At 36.9% G+C, this 17229-nt stretch overlaps 1 protein-coding gene and 1 pseudogene across 6 annotated transcripts in view; one reads left to right on the top strand and one right to left on the bottom strand.

Annotated features, from left to right (window-relative positions):
* SPATA6 (spermatogenesis associated 6) overlaps positions 1-17229 on the top strand; it is a 101539-nt gene that overhangs the window by 46483 nt on the left and 37827 nt on the right. For all 6 annotated transcript variants that reach the window (XM_032494233.1, XM_032494234.1, XM_006178391.3 and 3 more), the window contains one exon: positions 6447-6487. In XM_032494233.1, the coding sequence (XP_032350124.1) occupies positions 6447-6487 (41 nt within the window). The remainder of the gene's footprint in view (positions 1-6446; positions 6488-17229) is intronic.
* LOC102521135 lies at positions 5889-6223 on the bottom strand (annotated as a pseudogene).

The following is a 17229-nucleotide window of genomic DNA, read 5'->3' as shown; positions in this document are numbered from 1 at the left end:
AGGTCAATAATGAGGTGCTTTTACTCTTTTAACTTTTTATTTTGATAGAATTTCAGACTTACAGAAAGTATAGATAATACAAAGAATTTCCCTGTACCTTTCACTTAGAATCCACAAATATTAATATTTGCTTTTCCCTCTCCCTCGATCTCTTTCTTCTCCCTGACTCCGTGTCTGTGTGTGTGTCTGGTATAAACTTTTCTTGACAAGGACGTTGCTGTGGACTTAACGTGTCCCTTACAGTTTACATGTTGAAGCTCTAAACTCCCAGTGATGGTGTTGGAGATGGGTGTTTACCTCTGGGAGGGAATTGGCTTTAGGTGAGTCTATGGGTGGGGCCTCATGATGGGATTAGAGGAAAGGTGCCGGGCTTGGAGAGCTCTTGTGACGTGTTGGAGAGCTACAGGACACCCCTGCACAGTCTGGAATCTGGGCCTTCTAACTGCAAGTTCTGTTCTTTTCTACCACCCTTCTACTACTTTTCCTACCTGCATGCAGAGGGTATTTTTTAAAATATGTTCTAATTTTCTCTATCTGGAATTTCCACGGTATATAATTCTAATTGTAATTTGTGCATTCCTTTTGAAGAAACTCAGTACCTCTTATAATACCTCAAGAATATTTGGAGGTTTTACCCAATCACTTATATGTTTGAAGAGGAAATCAAGGGTGTCATCCTGGCTCTTTTTTTACTTGCTTAGGATTTAGGAAAGATGTTAGGCTGTCTCCCCGTTGGAGGAAACATCTCTTGTTCTCTTGGTTTGAAGATTCTGTCATGAGTTTTAATTCTACATTAGACTGTAATCTTTTATGAGCTTCCACTAATCCCTTTGTTGGATGGTTATTGCTTTTTATGTAAAATAAATTGGAAATAACATCCCAAATCCTAATAGGCCATATCTTGAGTACATAGCAATAAATGGTAATATTTTAATCTTTTCTGAATAAAATGCATGTAGTCACCATGTATATACTTATCAGTAAAATGTCTGTTTCAGCTTTCATTTAAATGTGAGCCTTCTTGTCTTGTAGAAGACAAGCTGAACAGTTCTGTTTGGCAGCTGAACAGTTTCATTTTTAGGAACTCCTTTTTTTCAGTTTCTTTATTTTTCTATTCTTTATAAAACATTTTTAACAGCTTTATTGAGGTATAGTTTATATATCATAAAATTCCCATTTTAAGTATACAGTTAACTAATTTTTAATAAATTTGCAGTTGTAAAATCACTAATACCAATTTTTAGAAGATTTCCATCATCCCAAAGAATTTTATTATACTCATTTGCAGTAAATCTACACTCCCATCCTGATCCCTTGTACTGTTTTTGATTTTGGCTATTATCAATAGTGCTACTGTGAATGGTTTTATATCGAAGTATTTGCATACATAAATTCTTTCATTTCTCCTCAGTGGATACTTAGAATTGCCAGTTAATATTGTAAGTTTAACCTTTTAAGAAATTGCCAAATGTTTTCCAGTGTGTCTGTACCATTTTACATTCCCACCAGCAGTATACAAGACTGCAGTTTCTCCACATCCCTGTCAACACTTGTTATTGCCTTTTTAATTATAATCATTCTATGCAGTCCTATCTCATTGTGATTTCAATTTATACATGACTAATGGCATTGCATGTTTATTCATGTGATTTTTAGCCATTTTTTATATCTTTTTTAATGATTATCACTATTTCAGTCACTGGTAAGCAGGGAACTTACAGTTTACTAAATTTTAGAAAAGAAAAAAATGTGAGGGGGAAAGGCTGAGATGTTGCTACTGAGACTTTGATAGCCATGGAAATAAGATAAAAATATTAGACACTGGAGTAAACAGTTTCAGGTGACTATATCACAAGTGAGCAGGAGACAGAAAACATTTTGCTATGCGTCTTTCCTTTTTAGAAGGTTGGACCTCCTGAGAGATACTAAACTCTGTTTTTATTTTATAAAGCTGGAAATCCTAGCTTTACTTCTAGTTACAGGGATTAACATATGGCAAAAGCATTGGCTGTGTGCTCTGTGAAGGTTCACAGGAGAGCAGAGGCCAACCCTGGAATGTTACGTGGGCCCTGGGATAGCCGTGGGCTTAAGTGCTGATAAAGGTCTCCAGTGGCAGATGCCCTCTGAAAGCTGGAACAGGGCACACTCATTGAGCATCGGGAAGTTCTGTGGTGATGGTAGCACTTCACTACCAGAGTGGGATTCCTTTAAGCTTTGTAAAAGGATGATGTGTACCCTTCACTGTAGGGTTCTATGGAGGTTGCCAAGATAGGGATTGACTCAAAGGGACTATGCATTGGTTCTAATTGCCAGGATGGGGGCTCGAGTGTTACTTTGAAGAAAAAATAAGTTGATAAATAGATGATGAGATTTAGATGAAAGCTCCTTTAGTCCTTCTTACTTAGTCAGGATTGGTCCTTTTAGGGCTGATACATATGAGCCTGTTGGGTGAGGGTCAGCTATGGAAAGAGAGGAAGGATGCAGAGGCTTTAAGTTATCAGACCTCTCCCAGTGTGAATGGTGACTTACGTACAAAGTAGATCTTAATTTCTGAATTAGATGGTTGCTAAGGAAATGTTCTGATGACTGATGGTCACATTTTGTTTTTAATGTGTACTGTCACTACTCGGTATTTGATTAATTACATTGTATATATCATATCCATTTGGTTAACAAAGCCATAATCTGATGCCATTTTTGAGACAATAAAGACACTTTTATTCTCTGTGTGCTTTTGCTTTATTATAAGGACGTCTTCTACTGTCCTTATATTAGCAGAAGTAGCGCTGAACTAATCAAAAACCTCAGTTCCATGACTCGTTGAGCTGTATAGGAAGTCAGCTTCCTGAAATGTAAAGTAGAAGCAATAGTCTTATGCATTGTATCAGTCTGCTTGGGCTGCCATAGCAAAACACCATCGACTGGGGGCTTAAACAAAAGACATTTATTTTCTCACAGTTCTGGAAGCTGGGAAGTCCAGGATCAAGGTGCGGGTAAGGTGGGTTTCATTCTGGAATCTCTTCTCTTGGTTTGTAGGCAACTGCCATTTCACTGTACGGTGACATGACCTCTTCTTCCTGTGTGCGTGGAGAAGGGATTGGAGAAGAGAGAGAGAGCGCGTGAGTGAGCAATTGGGCACTCCATAGCTCACATGGGAGCTCTCCCATGTCTCTTCTTATAAGGGCGTTCTTTCCATTGTGAGGCCCCGCCCTCATGGCCTCATCCAGCCCCAGTTACCACCTAAGGGCCTCATTTCCAAACACCGTCACCTTGAGGGGTAGAGCTTTAACATGAATTTTGGGAAGACACAAATATTAAGTTCATAACACTGATTTCATGAGGTTATTGAAGAATCAAATAATAGCTAATACTTGTTGTATGTTTTCTGCTAGCTGCTATACTAAGCACTTATATTTGATTGGTTAATTACAGTAATCTCAAGAATTTAGATACTGTCATTTATCCCCATTTTATAGATGAAGAAATCTGAGGTTTAAAAAGGTAAAGTAAGTTGTTTGAGATCATGTACACACACACACACACACACACACACACACAATCTAAATTAGTTCTTTCTTTTTCTTCATACTTAAGTGTGACCCATTCATTAAGGCCCAGCTCAACTTTCTCCTCCTTTAGGAAGTTTTGCCTGATTGCCTTCAACTTTGAGAGATTGATCTCTGTGTTTTTTGTTTTTTTTTAATACCTGCACCCCGCTCTGAGTTTTTAGTAACATTAATTGTGTGTACCATTCTACATACTGCCTGTACCATTCTTATTTAGCCTATTATTTTATGCTGCTGTCCTTCAACTTGGTATAACTCAACTACAGTAAATTATAAGTACTTCACAACCATGGGCCATGACTTTTATCTCCTTTATCTCTTGCATTTAGAATATAGTTAGTGCCTAATTGCCGTTAAGTGTGGGTAAATGTGAACATTAGGAAACCTCAGATCAAAGTAACAGCTTAATTCGTAAAAATGAAAGAAAATTATAAATCTGTCTGAATTAGGGTACATTTATAAATGGTTTGTAGAAAGCAGAAGACATACCAGTGTTTTAATATTACATTAGCTGCCAGAAAGAATGTAGAAATTATCATAATTTTCAAAGTTAGCATGTTTGGAGAATTAGACTCAGTATGTCCTTATCATTTTTTAATTTCTTGTGCTATTTGTGGCCATGTTGTACATTAGACTATACAGAGGAGAAGGTGGGCTGGGATTTAGTTTTATTTTGAATTTTGAAAAGCACTTGAAGTAAGTTGAATCTTACTGAAATAAATGGTGAAGTTGGCCTGTGTGGAAGACATTCATGTTTCAGCTACCATTTATAATGGTTCAGGACACTCAGAGAAGAAACAACATCTTGTACTATAAAAGAGAGCTAATTGGCTAATATAGACTATCTGGGTCTCTAATATATAGGCAGTATATTTCTGTACAAGGTAATTTGGGAAGGTAAAATATAGAATATTAGAAATTCTGTTTTTGACTGGAATGTATTAGTAAGGAAATAGAATTGCAAATTATGGTTCTGATTTTCTTGTCTGTTACTGTAACAGAGGTTAGAATGCTTCAAAGTTGACTCCTTTAAGTAATGAGTAAAACCCAAAATCTGCATCTGCAGTATAGAGGTCTTTATTTTAGGGAAAGATTTAGAATAGTTTATAATCCACTGTTATACTGAACTAGGTACTTTCATAAACAGTATGATTTAATCACCACTATGACTCTCTGAGGTAAGGTAAGCATTATCTTTATACTCTTAAAATGAGGAGTGAAACACAGATTAATTATATAACTTGACCAAAATAATATGTCTGATAAGTGGTAGAAGTTGAACCTGGCCTTGCTTGACTTAGAATTCGATAGTAATGAGGTTGATGATGGTGTTAGTAATATAGTTAGCATTTATTTTATTGCCATATATGTAATATCTAATGTAATCTTTAAAGCAATATTAGGAAAGAGGTACATCAGATAGTTGAGGAATCTGAGACTTAAAAAGGTTAGGTAATGTGCCCAAGGCCAGATGGAAACTCCTGGGGCCTGAATGCAATGCAGATCTATTTGTCAACAGTCTTTTACTACAGTGTGCTCCTGCCCTCTAAAGCTGGTCCTGTTTCCACTACACTCACTTGATTCAAGCATGGCCTCCAAGAATAGGAACACATGTGGTTTGGCAATTTCTATCAAATCTATATATTCAGATTACATTTCATCATAAACTAGTTTATCAACTAAAATTATCCATTTCATGTAGACAAACTGGTTTATCAACTCAAAATTATTTTGGTCTGTATTCAGAGATCTTCTACTCTAATGAAAATAGTATTTGTGAAATCACTTAATTACTGAAGAACTGATAAAGATTTTTTTTTTAAGTTTCATTCAATTTAATGAGGGAGGCAGTTGCCCAGTACATTTAATAAACCACAGTACCAAAGCTGAAATACAGGGAAGAGTTATAGATCCATTTGCTATGGAAATCTAGGTAAGTTTCATGGTGTATATCTGTGCTGGCTTAAAATTCTGACTCCTGTCTTTTCTGGAATATGCCAGGTGTCTCCATTTGTCCAAAAACTTTTCAGAGGCTAGGTTCAAGTGCTCCAATACCATAAGCCTTCCAAGATACTCCTTTCCAGTGTCTCCAACCAAAGCTTACTAGTAACCTCCCCTGTTATATTAAGATACTTATATCCTATCCTCATCAAAACCCTATTGTCCAAAATCTCGGTGACTGCCATCTCTGGGCTTCCTTGTACTCTAAATGCCTGATAACCACCATCATTTAAGCACTTAGCAACTGAATTTAGGGCAGAGACTTGTAAGCCATTTAATAAAAATTCAAGGGAATATTTATTTATTTACTCTTCGGTAAGTTTAAATCTTTGAGTGGTACAGCATCACGTGGATTCTGTGTCCAATGACCTTAGGAAGGTTGCTTCAGAATTTGGCACAAACCATGCCACTGTGAGCGTGAGTTATCTTTCCCCAGATTACTCTGGTTTTGTCCAATTTTCCACCAGGAGTTACTGTGTTGTTCTTTGCTTTGTACACATAAGCACATCTCTTGCCTAAGTAGAATTCATCTTCATCTCGAGCATAAACACCTTCAATTTTAAGAGACCTGGTTCCAGAGACCCTTCTTATAGCCATCAAAAATGGCCTTGAACCACAGCCTTCCAGACATATTCGTCGTTTTAATTCCTGTTCCCTGCAGGCCTCCACAGGCTTCAAGGTGGCTGGCAGAGCAAACAGATGTAGATTTTGCCTTGCTCATCATCTTTGTAACATTGTTGAAGGATTTTAAGATATTTCTGAAAACTGCTGTATGAATTATAAGAAACAGAGTGATAGCAAAAATCAAAGATGAAACCAAATTTTCTTCTTTTTGATGGGAAATATTTATAGTTTAATTCTTTTGTAATCCTTTTTCAGATCATTCTCATCTTGGCTGCTACCGACCCAAGGATTATAAGGTATGTAGTATAAATTACAGAACAGTAATGATCCTAGCTTTCAGATAAGAGCACAAGTACATTTCTTATACATATGGTCAGGGATTATCATATTCATTTAGTCAAGAAAATGTACAAACAATAATTGTCATATTATGGAATGTCATTATTTTGTCTCCGTTGTCAACTGGTAGAATAGACTTTTCATTGAAAGTCTTCTTACAAGTATTCTGTGGCTTTTGATTGTTCATTTGAATTAATTACTTACTGAATGTGTTTGTGTATGTATATGTGTATGTGTGTATGAGAGAGAGATAGAAATTGGTTGTTACTTTGAGTGATATCTCACACAGTAGTATTTCTAAATTTCAGTCATTCATAGAGCATCCTCATAATTTTTGTAATAACTGCAGGTAATTTATGCTATCTAAAGAAGTTCACCTTTTAAAAATTTCACCAGTGTAAATGAAAAATCAGTATCTTATGCTTTAAATGGATGATAGCCTAAAAATACAGCAAAAACAAAGCAATGTTACTAAATTCTGACTAGATGACTGTTGTTTCCCAAAGACTCTGAGGCATGGTCTCCATTTGTTAAAATGAGATAAGCAGTGACAGACGGGTGTAGGAGACGTACCAATAGACAGCTGAGGATTTCTGATTGAAAGAAAATTGAAAAAAATACATGTTTTCCTTTGTGATTCAATGTTTCTAGTGTATGTCCATGTGCCATGTAAAATAATCTTGTATATCATCTAAATTTATTTTGGGTACCATAAAATTATCCACTATACATTTTGAGACTGCCCCAGAGTTTGTCTTTTCTGTCCCTAAGTGAAAGCGTCTTAATAAGAAGTGGGAAAACAAAACAAAACAAAAGACATAGCTTTCCTTATGATACTGTAGTTTATTTACTTGAAAACAGTGTATCCTGTGGTAGCTGACACTGAGTAGCATAGTTCTTTGCTGTGCTGTCAGTGTGGGAAAAGAAATACGGAGCAGTTAAGTGTCAAGTCAAGGCACCGTGTGACCAGATTGTCAGATCACCAGGTAGAACTTTATAAAAATTCATTCCCAGCCTACTAAATTAAAATTGTTGAGAATGGAGACTGTAATCACCTTAGTTGTAATACTTGAGGGACAAGCCTGTCTTTGTACGTTTTCTTCAAGTCTTGTTTCACAGTTTGTATTTATTTATTTTCTTCTTTATTTAAAGTCTACCCTTTTTATTAATCTGCATGTTAATGGCTACTTAGCATCTTTACTTCCTATTTTTCCTACTTCTCCATACCTATTATATCTGCTGCCTCCCTCTTTAAGATTTCTGGCTGCTTGGTCATTATCTACTCTTTTAGCCAATCTCAACTCTCTTCACCTTGGATGCACTATAATCAACTGTTCTATAAATACAAAGTTCTCTGAAAAAGAACACACCTTTCAATCTGCCTCTATATCTTTACAGTCTCTTCTTTCTCTGTCTTTTCACTGCTAGATATTCAAATAAACATTGCTTTCACTTTTTTATCCATTATTCCTAAAATATTTGGGGAAAATGAATTTTATGAGAACTTTAAAAATTAAAGAGTCCTTACACCTCTTTGAAAGAGATAGGAAACCATGTTAGTGGAATTGGGAAGTAGAACTGGCTTTAGACACAAATGTGAAATGCATGTGGAATATATGGTTGATTTCTGGTATCCTTACATCACTTTTAATATCCTCACATACCTTACATTGCCCTGTTAAACTGAGTACCTCTTTGACTTACCAGAATAAGGACTTAATGTGTCTTTCCAGATTCATGAAGCTAACTAAGTATAATGTCTTATTCATTCTGTCCTTGCTGGCTAGCCAGGTGTATGATGCCTCGTGGACACATAAATGGTTTGAATGCGTGAATGAGTATCACATCAAGTTTAGAGGTCTCTGCTCAGATTTCTGTACTGCCTGTAATTTAGCAACTTCTGTTGCTCCTGAACCTACACACTCTGTTCCCATTATATCATCAATGTCCTTCTCATCCAAGTCATGTTCATATTTCTAGCTCTATATTTCAACTCACCCAATTTATTAGGGTAATGCTTGACGTTCTTACAAACTCTGGTATTTCAGTGTCTTAACACAGTAGAAATTGTTTCTCATTAACAGTCCAATACATCTGTGAAGGCACACCTGCTTCTTAAAAGCCTGGAAGTGAACTAAATTATTTCTTATAGTCCCATGACAAGAAATGGCCACAAGGCCATATCTAGAAGCAGGGGGAGGAGGGTGACTAGCAAATAGAATCCTGGTTAAGCAGCTGTTTTCCACTACAGAGGGGTCATACATTGTAGTAGACAGCAAACCGTATCTGTCACAGTCTACCCGTCTAGCCACCAAATATATCTGCATACCTTTCTTCCCTCACACAGAATATACTTTTGTCCTCTTCAAGGAAAACTACTTGAAGTTATTTGCAGCCACTTGAATCTAGCTTGAAGTTCAGGATCTTTTGGTGATGGATAGGCCAGTCCATCAGATCCAGATGGGATTCCTTATGATCCAGTGGCCTGTGAACTAAGACAAATTATCTCTCCCCTCCTTCACCTTCCTACCCTACCTGAACCTCATTTCTAGTATGTTTTGTTAGAGCAGGGACAGGATAACTGGGGTGGGGGGGGTTCTTATTTACAAAAGGGAGAAATAGAGAATGAAGAGCAGTTCTTAGTCTATAGCAATGATGAATCCTGCTGGGCAAGCTTTGTGAACCTATCAGGCAGGTGCCCCGCTGCCCTGATGGTAGAGGAATTTCCTTTCTTAGACCTTACTCTCCATGGGCCCTGACTCTGCCCTATAGCTGGTTTTTCCTTGTCTGTTTATTATCCAATGTGGCAGTGGGTTATCCTCTCTGAAATGGGTTTGGAGGATTTTGATCTCTTGGAAATGTATAATTTTTCAGCCCACTTCTTGCTGTTAAAATCTTCGGCGCCTGAGAGCTGTTTTGACATAGACTCTTAAAGGCCAAGTTCTTGATTTCGTAGGCAATACAGTTTCCTCAAAAACAGTAGACTTCTCATTTGCTTCCAGTCAGTTTAATGTGTCAGTAAATACACCCAAAGCTTTTTCCCCCCACTTCTAAATGTAATTCCAGGATCTGATATATTTCTTTGGCTCTTCTGTCTTTTAATGGCACTTGCCTTGAGGCCATTTGAAGTCGACTCAGACTGGAAGCAACCCCTTCAATCTGAGTTTTGTCTTAGGATTTAGCTTCTCTGTTTAAAATGTCTAATGAATCTTTGTTGAAAGCTGAAAGCCTTTTTCTGTCTTAACCTTATACCTTTGGGGTCCACACGCAGTTGGCACTCACTTTTCCTGACCCTGGGAGCCCTCAGTTACTAGACTCTTCCTGTACTGTTTCGTTTCTACTCTCAAACTAGTCTTTCCTGAGCTTGTCATTCTTGAAATCCCTTGCCAAATACAAGTAAAAGCCAATACACACTCCTACTCTTGTCCTTTCCAGCTATTTTCCTAGTAGTAACAAGCTTGAAAGTTCTGTGGTCTATCTTCCAAGCTGTTGCAGGTCACAGTATAATTAAATATTTTGCTACTGCATTACGTGGATTTTAAAGTTTCAATCCTCAAACATCTGTTCCCTTGCTTCCTGCTCCCAACCTATAAGCCAATGCAAATTTAGATCTGTGTTAAGGCCAGTGAAGTAAGACATTGGTTTCTGAATTGATTGGGATAATGTTATTTGCTATAGAAATGAACCTCCAAACTTCAGAAGGTTGATATAATAGAAATTTAGTTTTTATTCACATAGTAGTTGAATTTAGGGTACTTCTGATCTGCATGCTATTTTTTCCATTTAGTAGCCCCATTTTATGCTTTTGCCTTACCCTAGAGCTTTGCTGTTCTCTTCACATGGCGGGGAAATGAAGAACCTGGAGAGGCATATCTGTTTCTTAAAAGCTTTGGCCTAAAATTGGCACATAACATTCTCAGTCTGCATTCTACACTGATCAGATGGCCACATCTAGATGCAAGGATTGCTTCTCAGCAATACTTCTGCTCTGGGAGGGAGAGATGAATGTGGTGGGAGGCTAGCCATTTCTTTTGTCACATCTAGAATGCCTTGTCCCTCTCCACTCCCAACTACTGTCTTTCACTTTAGGAAAGATGATGCGACTGAAACATTTATTATGCTAGAAATGAAAACTTAGCAAAACTAGAAATGATCTCTGCTTCATGGATATTTCATGATAATGAGGGAGACAGATAATAACAAAATCATAAAAATCAACATGTACCTGGAACTGTATCATGGGGGTCATGCACGCTAGCTTGGACTAGTTTGTGTACTAGGAGGATTTGATCTGGTGAAAGAGAATGGAAAAGAGCATCTTGAGGATTGGTGATTGCTCTTGAGCTCTGAAGGTGAATAGGAATTTACTGCATGAAAAGGAGGAAAGGACATGTGCAAGGGAAAAGGGGAAATAGCATTTATAAAGGTTCAGAGGTCAGGCAACTAAAAGCCCAGTGTTGCTGGAGGTGAGACATGTGTCAGTATAAACTGAGGCTGGAGTGGCAGATGGGGATCAAATCTTTTAAGCCAGGTTAGGAATTTTGAATATTATCCTAAGTACAATGGGAAACAAATGAAATTATTTTAAACAACAAGGTGACAAGGTTAGATTTGTGCTTTGAATCTATCACTTTGATTGTAGTGTGGAAAGTGGGTTGGACTGGGAATAGAGTGGATACTAGCAAACAAGTTAGTAGGCTGTTAAACAGTGTGAGAGATGGTGGTGATAACTTGGATTGGGGTGGGAGTAACGGAGGTCGATTGCAGTGGAGATATTAGACAGATATTTAGGATTAAGTTTGATAGAAAAGTAGATATGATAAATGGAAAAGATATACTATGTTCTCCTAGAGAAAGACTCATTATCATAAAGAATTTTCTTCTGTTTAGGGTAATTCGAAAATTAACAGGATCTCAATAAAGATATCTCCTGGCTTTTTTTTTTTTTTTTTTTTTTTGCATTCCAGGAACTAGGCAAAAATAGGCAGAGAAACTTTGAAAGCAGAGAGCATTGAAAGGCACTTAACCATGCAATGTTAAGAATGACTCTTAGATTTCTGATTTTCACAAGTCAGTGTTAGATGACACCATTATTGAGATAAGAAACGTGTAAAGTTTAGTTTAAAGTTCACAGAATTCTAAATTCTGCTGCAAATTCCTGTTTATCTTGTTTAGACTTTGAAGAGTCTCTGACTATTCAGCTCAGAAACAGACGAGAGCTTAAAAATCAACCATATGGCACTTTGGTGTATTCTGAAGGGGATTTAACTTTAAGGAGCCATTGAGCTTTTGTTTCTGGCAGGTCAGTTGGGAATGAAAGCAGACAGGAGGAAGGAAAGGGATCTGACTGAGGCAGTGGAGGAACACAGGACAGCAGAGAAGAAACAGCAGGATAAAGGCTGCTTCTTGCAATGGAGTGTGGGGGTATCTAAATGAGACATAGTTTTAAATTTTCACATTTAAAAATTTTGCCTTAGCCAGCAAACCTTTTAAGGAAGCAATTTTTGGACTCTGAAAAATTTTTTGGAATTTTTGTTCTGCCTGTTAAGTACAGACCACTGGATGTGTGGGATTTTGCTCCTTTTTGTTCTAAGGCATCTTTCAAATGAACAGTTTTGTTCATATAAAAAATCCTCCAAAGCAGCCACTGTCATTCTAAAATGCTTGGTGAAATCATTTTGTTTGGAGCTACCAGTACACATTTAAAGTTATAGTGTAAATACATGTGTGAAGATTCAATCTTTCTTTGAGGGAGCATGGACCTAACCTGAAATACAGGCATAAGAGTCTGGCAATGTTGGTCAAAATTTGTACACCTTGTATCTTTGGCTCCAAACTAGGTTGATGTCTTAAAATTGGCAACCTGACAAATCTAGGAAGATGGAAGGTTTGGTAGCAATTTCTTCCAGAGGTTTTTTCCCCCACCATGGAAAAAAAATTAGAAACTGAGGACAGTTTTCATGATATTCTGACAAGTGACCCAGAGCAGAATTTTTACTAAGGATTCAGGTATGATAAGAACACCTGAACCTATCAGTCCTTGGGCCTGGCCCGAGGGTGGCTTCAGTAGCTTATGCCTGTTCACTTCTTTATGAACTTCCCCTTACAGACTCACAGCAAAAAGTGACAAAGACGGAGAGAGATATATTAGTATTGTCAGTAATATGACAGATTCACACTGGTTTAGCTTTTAAATCTGACCAGATAGTGAAGAGTTCTACATTCCAACAAGACAAAGTAACTCAGCATTTGGGAACTTTATGAAAAGGAAATCGAGTCCAGACTCAACACCAAGATTCACTTCACTCGCTATTGTGGTCAGAGAGACCCCCCAAGGAGGGAGGCCCAAGAAGTCCCACAGGAAAGAGTAGTTTCTAAGTTGAGAGTCTCAGTTAGCTGGGGCAGCGGTGGGGCGGGGGGGTCGGTGGTGGTGGATCTTATTGGACTTCCAGGATTGTCAATTGCCAGCTCACTGAAAGACTACCACAATTACTGAATAATCTGATGATGTCAAGCAAAGCTGAGTTTATGACAGAATGCAGTAAGGGAGAGCACCACCTTCACAGTCTTAGTAACTCGCTGAAAGGTTATGGGTAGATACTCATAGGGTTTGGGGCTCTGGGCTCCAGTGTTTTAAGGTAAGCCTTTTAATGAGGGAATCTAATTGGCAAAGCTTCTGATTTAAAATTTAGGATTAATGGACCCAAAGGTCAGGGTCTTAAAGCAAGTCTTGACAAGTAAACAGGTATTGGATAAGGAATGGATTTGTCCAGCTGAGTGATTTCTTGTCCTGAGAAGGGAGCTGTTTACCCAGATTAAGAATCTGTTGTTTTAAGAAGGGAGCTAATTGATGATTGAACAGACTGTTGTTCAGGTAAATGGTTTATGGGAAGGTTCGGAAGCAAATAATGAAGATACTTACTGGTTTGTAGCATTATTATCCTGGCAAGAATTTCCTGAAACTCATGGTAAAGTCATGTTGAGGTAGGTGGGCCTCAGTTCTTTGTTCTGTTAGTTAATCCATGTGAATGCTGGTGGTTTCAGTTCTCACATGTCTACTAAAGTTATATACGCTTTTTCATTAATGTGTTACGCATTGTTAAGTTTCTTCCCAGAAATCTTATAGTTTTGATTCCCATTATAAAGAGTGTTTTATGTAAAAATTACATTTTTGTATGTTTTATTGATGTATAGGTTTGAAATAGATTTTTGTATAACATTCTTGTCCTAGATATTCTTGAACTTTTTAGTAGAGGATACCGTATCATCTACAAAGAATGAGTTTTATTCTGCCTTTCAAATTATTTATCTTGACTTACTCAGATCTTCAATACATTGTCAAATAAAAGTGGATGGATAGTGGATGGGGATGTGGCAGAGATTATGTTGCTTATTATTCATGTTCTTGCCCATATTTTCAAGGCCTCTTGCAGGTTTGTGAGGCCTAGTTCCAGCCAATGGGCTGTGCATGGAAATTATGTGGCTCCTTTCCAAGGTGAAGCATAGAATTGATATGAACTCTCTCTTGTTACAGTGACAGTGAGGCCTCATGTTCTAGATGGTGCAGCTATAAGTTGTTCAGCCTGTCTCAACAGCGTGGGTCCTTGGGCAATTTTGTGAAGTGTGATCTCTTGCTAACCTATATTACCATAAAGTAGAGGGAGAAATGAACCTTTATTATTTTAAGCCATTAATTTTCAAACATAATTTGCAGCCTGATATGCTGCAGCATACACTAATACTGTGTGCATTCTTGTCTTGATCCTGTGTTTGATAAGATTGTGTTGAAGGTTTCACACCTATGAATGTTATTTGCAGGAGATTTTTGTAAAATATCCTTTAGCAAGTTAAGGAAGTTCCCTTTGAAATTCCTTGTTTACAAAAAATATATTTTTAAAATTATGGGTGGATGTTGGATATTATTGAATACTTTTTCCAGCATCTATTGAGTTGATTCAAAAGGAGTGTCCTCAGCAAAACTGAGAAACTGATCTCAGTTGCCAGTATCTGCTTCTCTGCCTTTTGAATCAGAAGCACACTTTGTTCTTACTATCCTGTAGGTAGTACCTACTGCATTTCTCTCCTATAGCCTTCATTCTCAACTACTTCCCAGGAAATTCCATTAGAATTATTTTTATTTACTTCTTAAGTTTTGTGTCCCATGACAAAGGAGAAATTTTAAAGCACAGTGTGTAGTACCAGGCACTAAAAGGACTTTCAATAAATATTTGTTGGCTAAGTGAATTTCTTGGTTCCTGTTTATACTTAGTGGTTAATTTCCTTTTCCATTAATTTGACCTTGAAGTTCCTGTAAATATAAAAATTTTATGGCCATCAATATAATTTAATTTATCAACTTATCGTATGAGCGACTTTTCAGGAATCTTATTTCATAAGTATGGTATAACCAAACCATTGTATATCACATATTTGAAAAGTATGTCATTCACATAATTACATTTATTAATTACAATGAATTTAGTGTATGAAATTTTCTTTTCGACCTGTAACAGTTTCAGATTGGTTTAAAAATATTAGATTATTTCTTGATGCATGTCAACATTTGCAATATTGGAATTGTTACATTTCTGACATCTTAGAAAAGACATTTAAAGAGCTATTTCAAATATAAAAAAACTATGCTGAAATATGAAGATTGCAGGAAACAGAGGAAATAAACTTAAGCCCTCTGCTTTGTGTTTTTGTTAATTTTTTCTTGTTTATTTTTTGTAGCAAACCTGTAAGATTACTTCCCCAGTTTACAGATAAGAAAACTAAAACTTAGAGTAAATCACTTTCTCAGGGCACATAACAAGCAGGGATTTGAACTTAGGTCTTGGACCCTAAGCCAGTGTTCTTGAGGAGTCATCCAAGAAATGTAATTCTTCTGTAATCAAAGAGATAATATTCCATTTGGTGTTTTGGAAGTGGATAAGCAACCTATGGAAAACTCGTAAGAGCCTATGAAAGCGTTTCTTAAGCTAAGATTTAGGGTTGAAAGTTTGAAGTGGATTCTTATCAAAGACTCACCCTTTATTGTACTTTCCATTCCCCCATTTGGGCATAAAACTTTCCAAAACAAGTATTTACTCTAATTCTATGGAAGGAATACATCTCAGCTATGTTCCCATTGAGCAATTACTTATTGCATATCTATTTAGTTCTAATTTCATTACTCATTGTTTTATCATTACTTGTTTTTTCATGTCTCTCATTCTGGATTGTAATTTCTTTGAGGTCTCCTGTTATATTTATCTGTGATTACTGTCTCCTACCTTGCTCAGTACTTTATACGTAGAAGATGCTTGATAAATGTCAGATAGTATTGAGTTACAGCACTCAAGTTTCTCTATAGTGTGCCCCTCTCTACCTCTATGCTATTCTCTCTGATTACTTTCCTACACAGATAGCCAAGTGATTGTAGTCATTGTTTATCTTTCCTTGTGCCTCTTCCTCCACTTGGAATGCCCTTTCTCCCCTTTTCTCTACTGATAGCCTTGATTCCAATCCCACCTCCTCCATGAGACCTCCACCATTTAGACCATTAGAAGTCTTTAAACTTCATTCTGCAGACATTGTCATTAGGGGGTGTTTGCTGCTTAGCATATCTCACTGTCAGTTTTCTCTGTGTTAATACCCGTCTCATCTGGATTGTGAGTTCACCTCTTTAGATCTGTGTGTTAGTTAACATGTTGTTCAAGACATTCTCTGTGAATATTCCTTTTTCAAAATTAATTTGTTTGTGTATTTATTTATTTTTTAATGGAGGTACTGGGGATTGAACCCAGGACCTCAGTGCATGCTAAGCATGCACTCTACCACTGAGCTATACCTTACCGTGCTCAGTGAATATTCTGATAGAGAAAAGCTCAGTTGTAGTCACCTAAAAGAGGCTTTATTTAAACCACTACTGACTAGTTTGGGGAGAAATTTTAGTAAACAAAAAATGAAGTGGTCTACCAGTCAACATGATTCAATTGGCATTGAAATTAATGAAGAGAAAATAATCTACTATAAGCCAAGTGGCTCATATTTGGGTATAATTCTAGAAACATCAAAACAACCTTTGCTGTCCATCTCAACATATACACTTATCTTTGTTGATCATGGACCTCTTTGATCGTGTTTTTGACATTCACTATGTTTTTACTTTGTCTCTGTGAACAGCAAATGGTAGAGCATTTTTCAGTTTTTTTTTTTTTTTTTATTCAATCTGTGTGACATTTCTTGGTCAGTTATTTGGGACTGTAACTGAGTCATTTGAATCACATGCTGCTTGGTTCTGGGATGAAAGCTTGATTCTCCCAGCTGACTGCTGACTCACCATATGTTGCTGTAATTCTGGAAAGCCATGAAAACTGTCGTAGTGTTGAAGCAAAAAGCTGTGTTGGAGTGGTGTTTTAATAATAAATGACTTATATTTTGTAGTGTGACTAATTCATACATCTAGACATTCTGCAAGATACTTTAAATAAATGATGGAAGGTCTATAAAATAGCTATTGCTAACCCTGTTTTACATATGAGGGAAATAAATCTGAGAAAGATTGAAGGTCAAATTGACCTTCTGAAAGGTCAAATATTTAGTGAATAGTAATTGCTAGGACAGAAGCTCATAAAGGCAGGGACTTTTTTTGCGTTCACTGTTGTAGTCTCAACAAAACATGGTGACTGGAAGTTAAGTATTTGTTATATAAATG

Source organism: Camelus ferus, chromosome 13 (genome assembly GCF_009834535.1).
Source record: "Camelus ferus isolate YT-003-E chromosome 13, BCGSAC_Cfer_1.0, whole genome shotgun sequence".
In the NCBI taxonomy this organism is placed as follows: domain Eukaryota; kingdom Metazoa; phylum Chordata; class Mammalia; order Artiodactyla; family Camelidae; genus Camelus; species Camelus ferus.
The sequence above is the reverse complement of the archived record's forward strand: the minus strand, read 5'-3'. Positions and strand labels throughout refer to the sequence as shown.